The sequence below is a fragment of the Spinacia oleracea genome, chromosome 1 (genome assembly GCF_020520425.1).
Source record: "Spinacia oleracea cultivar Varoflay chromosome 1, BTI_SOV_V1, whole genome shotgun sequence".
NCBI lineage: Eukaryota > Viridiplantae > Streptophyta > Magnoliopsida > Caryophyllales > Amaranthaceae > Spinacia > Spinacia oleracea.
Genome location: NC_079487.1, coordinates 121687004 through 121697097, shown reverse-complemented (window position 1 = coordinate 121697097; position 10094 = coordinate 121687004). Strand labels below are relative to the sequence as shown.

The following is a 10094-nucleotide window of genomic DNA, read 5'->3' as shown; positions in this document are numbered from 1 at the left end:
GAATTTTTATTTTATCGACAAGTTATACTCGTGTTGGGGTGTAATAATAAATCAACCCCTTCTCTATTCCCCAAGGCCACAAACCCCCATATCCTCCTTCCTTCCTTTTGTGGGCTTTCATGATAGCAAGAAAAGTTCCCAAAAAAATACATGTGTTACAAAATTACAATAGTTTGACTAGGTTACTCCTTACAAAGAGGAAAAAAAGAATAAACAAAATAACAAAACAAACACCAATAATACAACAATGACCCTAATAATTCTTTAATTTTGTTTTCATAAAAATAAAATAAAAAATAAAAACCAAAGTCATACTGAAGTCAAGGGTCACTGTTACATTTATATAAAACCAAATCCAAACAAACCCCCAAACCTTACCAATTACCTCCTCCTTCCCTTTCTCCCTCTTTTTGCCTTAGCTTCCAAGCATAATTGGTGGTGCACTCTTTCACTTTCTCTCTCTTAAATTCACCCTTTCTCTCTCCAAAGTTCACACTTTTTCTTTTCAAATTTCCGAGTTTTATCTGAATCTTACAATCCTCTGTTTTTTTTTTAATATATTACTCTGTTTTCATAATTGTTGGGAAATGGGAAGAGCACCTTGTTGTGATAAAGCAAATGTGAAAAGAGGACCATGGTCACCTGAAGAAGATGCAACTTTGAAGAATTACCTTCACAAAAATGGCACTGGTGGCAACTGGATTTCTCTTCCTCAACGAGCTGGTAATTTCCTCTGTTTTTTCCTTCTTCCATACAAATCCACATTCTTTTAATTTTTTTTGTAGAAAAAGTTTGGGAAAAGATACTGTTTCATTTCATTTTATAAAGTTTCTATATCCAGTAATTGCTTTCGATTTTTTGTTTTTGTTTACCCATTTGAAATTTTACTAGTATTTTTGGCAAATTATTTTCTGACTTTTCTTTTTGAAAAATTTCATACACCCATCAAATATTTTTTATCAACCAATGTGAAATATATTAAAAATTGTTTTCTTTGATGAAGTTGATGAATACCCATTTGCATGCTCACAAAATTTTAATACTTTTTAGCCTTCTTTTTAGCATAAATTTCATACCCATGCACGTATTTTTAATTTGAGCATTTATTTGGTAAAACAGATTAGATTAAACTAATATATGTAATTGATCAAGTAAATAATTTTAGTATGATGATAAATTAAACTAATTAATTTTAAATATTTTTGTACAAATTGGAAGGTCTAAAGAGGTGTGGGAAGAGCTGCAGATTAAGGTGGTTAAATTATCTAAGGCCAGACATAAAACATGGAGCCTTCACTGAAGAAGAAGATAACACCATCATCTCTCTCTTCTATAAAATGGGAAGCAGGCAAGTTCATTTTCTCCTCCTTTTTAAAATACTTAATTATTATTGTCTAATTGAGTTTTTATATTGACTAAATAGTACTATCAACTTGAATAATTTAACCCCAATTCTGTTTTTTTCTCTTTGGTTTTGTTTAATTGAATCATTTTTGACACTCTAGCTGTTGTTTTCTTACATGAGTGACACCACTTGTGGGAATATCAAGTTTTAATTATACTCATAAAATCTTTTGTGATCAAAGTTTTTGTCTTATCATTCTTAGTCTGTTTTTACTCACCTTATCCGGGTTTAGCTGTCACATTACTGGTTTAAATTAGACTATCGACATGACTATTAGTTTCGAACGGCGGTTAGAATACTGGATTTTTTTTTGTTCTACCACGAGGAGTTTCCCACCACCTTCGGCGTGTGGACTATTCAGAGTACTGAATTGTTTGATTGGTTGTTTGATTGGTTAATAATGATGGGTTAAATGATTTGATTTTGGGTAGGTGGTCAGTGATAGCTGCCAATCTACCAGGAAGGACAGATAATGATGTGAAGAATCATTGGAACACTAAGCTCAAGAAGAAGCTCTTTGGTGCAAACAACAACAACAACAACAATATTAACAAATTTAATGTCCCTAAAATTGAAGCCCCTTTCATTCATAATCCCAACATTTACCAACCTTCTTCCTCTTCTTCAACTCCAAATCATAGCTTTAATCATGATCATAATCATAATCTTAATCAAAATCTTTATAATCAATTCTATGTTCCAATCCCAAGCTTTTCAACATTGTTGGCACAATGTAGTACACCTACTTCTCCTATGTCATTGTTGCCTAACTACACCACACTTTCGAATATGGGTCACCCGTATAACCCGGTTCCTACCCCGACTTACTCATCACCCGACGCCCGGTACATGCTCCACACACCGGTTCCCGAGAGTGTGGGCCCTCCAGAGGAAGCTTCTAGTGTATCGGGGTCGTCGTCTGCAGTGTACGGGTCGAGTTTGGAGGATGACCCGTTTTTCGCGGAGTTAGGGTTCGGGTTGATGCAAGAAGTGATGATGAATAGTCCGAATTGTGGGTATGGTGATCAAGAAGATATTAAGCCTCAAGGACTTGGTCAAAGTGTGGCTAATTGATGATGATTATTATTATTATTCTGACTTAGACAAAAAAAGAGAGAGTGATGAATTAGGCATCTTAATTAAGTTATTGCTTGTTTAAATTATTGTTGATTAATTAATTAATTAATTACTACTAGTAGTATAGTATTGTTGTAGTAATCCCCTCACTTGGTTGTTCATAGAAGGGGACAATGTAATGTGAATCTGATTGAAGTAATATAATTAACCCAAAGAAGAGTTTATGTTATTAATTATCTAGTTCTATGTTAGTTGGTTTTTCATTTAACTCAAGTATTCGTATAAGATTCTTGGCACTCGAATATGGGTTGGAAAATTAATGCTGTATTTTAATTTAAGCAAAAATCATGGAATTTTTCACAACTTAGGCCTTGTTCTCTTTATATGATCTGGTCTGATTTTTCTAACTTTTATTTGGTCTGAACGTTTTATGTAATTAAGTATATTTTCTTTTTCTAATCTGGTTTAATTTTTCTAATTTGGTCTAATTTTTCTGATCTAATCTAATATAATACGGTGAATAGGAAAAAGTCTTAGTTGAATCGTACACTTGAATATATACCCATTTCCAACACTAGTAATCAATTATGATTAACATAATAAAGTTCAAAAACAACAAAAAAAAAAAAAAAAAAAAAAGAAAAGAAAAAAAAACCTTTGTAGCAAGACAAAAATGTGATTTCCAACTTTTATTTTCTGACTTTATCCATATTTGTAAATGTTTTATTTATATTTTGGTTGATGAAAATGTTGTCAGAAAATGCAGCTGGGTCCACTTAGAGGGAGTTGGGGTTTGTATTGTTCAAGTGAAAGAGGGGAGTGACATCAGCATGTCAGTTATTTGATGAAAATGGTCAAATGTCACGAAATGTGCATGGATGTTAAAGGAAAAGCCAATTCAAAGAAAAAGAAAAGAGGATCAAATAAATATATATGTTCCTGAAATTAAAGAGACGAATAATAGGGTTCCCAAAAGCTGCTTTTTTGGTGCTTAAATCGATCAGCCATGAGTATAGTACATTACACTTAGAGTGGGAGTCATGCATGAGACTATCATGGTCAATTGCTTTTTTATTGCTTCTTCCACAACATGCTTCTTGCATGCATCTATTTTTCATTAATATATTTAATCATGTCAACTTGATTCCGAAATCCGCTCTCACGTACTCTCGTATATACAGAGGATTTATCAAGACTTAATAATATGTGGTTTACGATTACTTTTTTGTTAGCAGGTTGGTGGAACAATGACAATTATGATTATGTTTTTACTTTTTAGTTACCTTTTTTTGTGTTGACAAATTCTGATTAACGTTTTTAACTTTAGAAATGTGTATGACTTATTATAGCAAATCGAGTAGTTGAATATAAAATCTAAAACTATCTCTTTGCTCTCACTTAATTACCATAGTACGTAGTACAAGTTAAAGTACTCATGCATATAAGTATGATTGCCGAGTACGGATTCTATGCCTTTGTGGCTATATGATTTTATAACTTGACATTTCGATTTCTAGTATTATTGTGTGCTAGTATTTTTATTACTTAGCTTTAACAATCTTTTAGTGTTAATTATCAAGAGTTGAAATATCTAAGGACGTTAAAAAACTATGTATATGATAACATACTTTGTAGAGTTTGTGTATGGTGTATTGGTAATAGCTTTCAAATTTTTTAATTTATAAAAACACCATAAAACTTTAGAACAAACAATTCTAAATAATCTTGTAAAATGAAAATAAACGAATTCCTCATTAGCCAACATCATGAACAAATCTAAGAGCAACTCCAATAATTAGAAAATGGACATGCTCATAAAAATAAAAATAAAACATGTGAGCATGTAGCCCACCATTGGTACAACAATGACATAAACAGATGTTAAAACTTTGTAGCTATTTTCGGCAGGTAGGTAAAAAAAAGAGATGTTCAAATAAATAAATTGTTTAAATTAAATATTGTAGGGAGCTACAAGTTACTGTAGCACACCGGTGTGAAAATTTGTAGCTTAGATTAATTGTAGCTAAAAATCTAATATGACAAATTTAGCTACAACACCTTGTAGCTTACCATTGGAGTTGCTATTAAGTGCCTGTTAGATAATGCCTTGAATCGGTCAAGCCCCTTACTGCAACGCCCCAGCACAGGGATCTCATTCGGGGGCAACGTCCCCGAACTTTACGGTATCTGTTATTCTGGACTAGGGTTATCTGTTTTGGGCATATTTTCTAGGCTTTTCCGCATCTGTCTAGAGAGTACTATATAAACTCGATCTTTAGGTCATAACCTAGTCGTATTCTGTAATCTGTACTCCTCAAGATCAATAAAACTTTCCTCCCCTCTGCCTGTGGACGTATCTAACATATTGTTAGTGAACCACATTAAATCTTTACGTTCTTTAATTACATTATTTAATCTTTCTTTGCATCCGTTATAACAGTGGCTTTGACGTGTATGCATGTTTAAACGTACCTCTTTTAGCAAACAAGCTTTAGAATCTGTTTAGAACACCAATGAATTCATCGAATTTGATCCTATCTTAATCTCGAGAAATTTATTCACATCTATGGGTAAAAGTACTTAAGAGTACACGTACAATTAGTGATTTACAAAATTACGTACTCTGAATTTGTACTCTTTATGATAATTTTCTCGTACTTTATCGACATTTTAATATTTGTGTGTGAAGTTGAAAACTAACTGCATTTAAAATTTTAAATATGATACTCTTTTTTTCCACTTTTTGACATTAGTAAGATTACCAAATGTCCAAAAGTTTGATTCTAAATGGACCACCGGAGGAAAAAAAATTAATACTAGCATGACAAATTGACAAATCCAGGGAAGTTTTTTGGAGCAAGGCATTAAAACTTTGAATTTTCTTGTTTTTATTATTAAAAAATATTATGTAAAAAAATTTCAACCGTAAATTAATTAAAATTGAGTTTGATATGGTCAAAGTTCAATGGAGCTTGGTGGGAACAACTTTGACGTAGAGTGGTTTTATTTGGAATTTAGCTAATTAGGATTCAAGATACATGCTGTACTACTATTTTTCTTTTCTTTTTTATTTTTTACTACGGGTTAATTTTTGTTCAAAGTACGTACCAATAACTCAACCACTTTTTTTTCTAAATAAATGTTTTGCGCCTTAATTGCATCATTCGCATGGGTTTACATTCTTAATCATTTTCAAACTTTAATTAAGTATAATTGACTCTGTAAATAGAAACTATTGGAAACAAGAAGTCTAAAACAGGTAATAAGGTCAGATAAGTTTAATTAAGTTTAAATACCTTGTAATAAGTTAAATAATTGAAATCGGGTGAATAAAACACACTTTAATATACTACTACGTAATTAATTACTATTGAGTATGTAGTTGTACGTAGTATTTTCTTTCCTAAATCCAACTAGAAAGGCATTGCATTTTATTAACTTGAGTGGACGATTCAATGTAATCACCCAAAAAGAAAAAATCAATATTAATCTCACCACAAAATAGAGCTATTTCCTTCAATATTACTTAAATAACGTCAAATTCCCAAAATGCGCCACTTTCTAATTTAATTCCCATCATACCGTCCACGTCAGTATTAAAATCGGTCTTTTTTTTTTAACAAAGCATCACTAAACCGCTATCTCAGGTATATCTTAGATAGCGGTTTAGATATTCCCAAAATCAAAACTTACAAAACTTACATTGAGCTTCCAAAATAAAAACTTACCAAAACAAAAATTTACAATACCCCCGTTATGTTTTAAAGTAAATCGCCATCTGCTATAGCGGATATGTTTTAAAGCAAACCGCTATCTCAGATAGCGGTTTATACCATTGAACCGCCATCTGGGGTGGCGGTTTTCTTTAAAACAAAACCGCCGTTTGAGATGGCGGTTCAACGCTGAACCGGAAAAAAAATTACTTCTCTTTCTCCCTTGCTGAAGTGGATGATATGGTGGGAATTAACTTAGAAAGTAACGTATTTTGAGAATTATTGGATTTTTATGCAATGTTGAAGGATATCGCTCCACAAACGAATAACCCCTTACAATGTTTTTTGGTAAAAAAAATAAAAACCTAACTTTTTCTTTCAGGAAATAGACAAACCTAACTTGGTCAAAAATAAAGAATGAGTACTTCCTTTGTCCCCCCAAACTTAAATATATAGTATGTCAAAAAAAAAAAAAAACAGAATTTCAAAAAATTATTTATTTATGGTGAAAAAATAATGAAGACACAATTGACTAATTGGATTTTAATTGAGGAACAATGAAATGTGGATTGCAGACTGCACAAACAGATTTGCCATAGGCAATAGTACAATGTACATAGGTTAAAATGGAAATATGTGGGAGTAGTATAATTTGGTTGTACGAGTTTGTTTTTGTTGTTGCTACTTAGCTACCCTGATTTTCTGTACCATTTTTTTTTGTTGCTCCTTGAAATATGTGTGGCCCTTAATATGTGTTAGTCAAATTTTCACCATAGACTAGGTAATAAAGATCACCTGATATGGTGTGATTTTTCTAGTTTTTGTAAAGACTGGAATATTTTTTTGTGAGTGTTTTTTTTTTCGAAAATGATAAAGGTCGCAACATGCGACCTTTAAGCCGTGTCACAATGATGACATGGCAGGTTTATGTGTCATGATTTAAATTGGAAATTAAAATATTTAACTTATATTTTTTATTATACATGTTATAAAAAAAGGTAGGAAAATCTTAATATTCTAATTTTTTCCCTTTTTTATATCGGCTACCTTATTTACATATTTTCGTAGTAGAAATATTGAATTAATAGTAAAAATATTATGATGACGCGTAGCCTACGTGGCGCTTATATGTACCAATTAAACTGCGACACGTAAAATTGCGACAATTAAATGTTGTCGCAACTTGCGACCTTTATCATCGTCCTTTTTTTTTTCTTGTCTGACCTGATTTGGATTTTTTAGTTTAATTTAATAAACAATAATAATAAAGTGAAAAGAATAAATTAAAGCCTTAAATATAATCGTGCCTCATCATAGTAGGAAGGGTAAAGAACATTAGTACGGATCGATCAATTGAGGAGTTATACTGAAAGTGCATTTTGAATTAGTAACGTAACAACTAATTTCAAAGAGATGATCGAAATAAGTCATACCCCGTATAAATTAAAAGATAGCAGCCGCATAGGTTGGTGCCTTGATGCATGCATATAGTAAAATTAGGATAATAAAGCAAAACACATCATAAGTCTTTTCGACTGGTTGCTATTGTCATTACAGGCAAATGAATATTCGTTCATAAATTAAGTCACCTAAGTTGAAAAAGACTATAATGCCATATTTTGAGAAAGGTGGACACGATCTTTCAAAAGACTATCATGGAAAAATATAAAATACCCTGCGACGGTGAATGCTAAATTTAGAATAAATTGCCAATTTTGGAGCAAAATTTCAAGGTTTGAATTCGATCTCAATTCTCATAACGATTAGTATGCTTTTTGCTTATAGTAAATTGAATTCATTTGCTATAATTATATGGTATAAAGGTTTATAAGTTAGCCGCATATACAATTTTAATTAAACAGTTCCGGAAAAAATGATCACACCTACATAGAGCACTAAATTAGCTAGTACTTCGTACTCCGTAATAGACCAGTAGTAGTGTTAAGATCTGACCCATGAAACATCACGTGTGAGAGTCCCACATTGATAAAAGAGAAGAGAGTTAAACACTTAATAAGGCCAAGGGGCTACTCCCCTTATTGCCATATGGTTTTAAGGTGGAACCTCCTATGGACTTGTTACATGGACTCTCTCTTTTTGTGACGGGCGTGGCCCAGACCCGTATTTAACAAGTAGTGATAGTACGAGTTTTAATTTGTGGTTAGTTTTAGCATTGTATATATCCTGATTATAAGTTTGAGGGTAGAGAAGAATAATATTGGAATGGTCTAAATATGTTCTTAATTATGAGTCGTTGAGACAATACGACTATAAGGACTATCTGACTTTTGATGCGCAGTATATAATAGAAGTATAGAACAAATGAAAGTTGATACATCAATTACTATTGGTGAACGTGGCGTTTTGGTTGGTAGGTATTGGTCTTGGCGAATGACTCAACTAAACATGCACAACCTGAAGCGGATTTAGCAGGTCTCGTGTGTGATTAGTGGGATCGTTGAAGATGTTAATCGAGATTTATCTTATTTGGATTTATCGGTCATTCAATTCGTTGTTATCGAGAAACCAATCAATCAAGCGACATATTTTTTGGCAGCAAAAGGAAACTATTTTCTTAATATGTCGTTATGATTTTTGTCTTTTGATCATTCCCTCTTCCTCATCATATGAAAGGATGGTTAACCTGTTTTTTCCCAAAATAACATTAATTACAGAAAAAGAAAATTGAAAATATAATTGAAAATGAACTAAAAATGCACTCTACAAAAATTTTATATTCTTCTCATTTCAATTAGTCGAGTTAAAACCCCTTTTGATTAATGTATGATTAAACCGATGTGTGAAATAAAAGCCGTAGTCAACCTAAAAAAAAAATACTACTTTCGCGTAAGAGACACGTACAATCAATAAGGCTAAGGCTTTGGCTTTGGAATGGAAGATCTTTACATGAACATTAACTTAATTAGGCAAACGACAAGGTCCTTTGATTATATCGAAGATGTTGAATTTCTAAGTATAGTAATTATGTGTGTTTTCTAAAGTCAAATGTAGATAAGACAACAATAAAACCACGAGCTATATTATTCAATTATCGAGAAACCTTAGGTTATTATATAACACGGCTTAACCAAGCTAGAGTATAGTAGCTACATGCACGACTTATCCATAATTCATTAATTCAACACACATGCATGCATTATCACTTTTTAAAAGTCTTACTACTTGTTCAATTTGGTGTAATCGGTACGGATAACATTCGAGCTATTGGTCATTAGATTCAATTTTGATCCAGGGCCGTCTTAAACTTTTCGGAGGCCCTGTTCTAATCTTGTCCAAATCTAAAAAATGGGGCCCTAATTTTTAGTCCTTTGAACAATAATTTCCAAAATAAAAACCACAGCCTTATTAGCTTCTCCTAATCTTTAGCTTCAAAACAAAAGAAGAAAAAAAAGTCAGTAATGAATTAAAGTTTGTAATTAACAGTACCATCCAAAAATTGAAATTAACCAAAAATAATCAATTGTAAAATAACGAAATTAAGAACGATTGAACGAATTAAAATAACGAATCAAGAAAGAAAATAACGAAATTTGAACGAAAATAAATGGAAAATAACGAAATTTTGAACGAAAATAACGAATCAAGAACGAAAATAACGAATTAAGAACGAAAATACTGAAATTTTGAACGAAAATAACGAATTAAGAAAGAAAAAACCGAAATTTTTAACGAAAATAAATGGAAATTAACGAAATTAAGAACGAAATTCTGAACGAAAATACCGAAATATTTAAAGAAAATAAATCGAAATTAACGAAATTAAGAACGAAATTCTGAACGGAAATAAATCGAAAATAACGAATTAAAATAAGGAATTGTTAAATTTTCGCAAATTTAATTGAAAAATAAATAAATCGAAAATTCAATTGTAAAATAAA

At 31.6% G+C, this 10094-nt stretch overlaps 1 protein-coding gene across 1 annotated transcript; it reads left to right on the top strand.

The window, feature by feature from the left end:
- Positions 1-363: 363 nt before the first annotated feature.
- LOC110789234 (transcription factor RAX2) lies at positions 364-2718 on the top strand. Its single transcript, XM_021993880.2, has 3 exons — positions 364-723; positions 1219-1348; positions 1837-2718. The coding sequence occupies exons 1-3, from the start codon at positions 588-590 to the stop codon at positions 2477-2479; spliced, it is 909 nt and encodes a 302-aa protein (XP_021849572.1). The 5' UTR covers positions 364-587; the 3' UTR covers positions 2480-2718.
- Positions 2719-10094: the final 7376 nt, after the last annotated feature.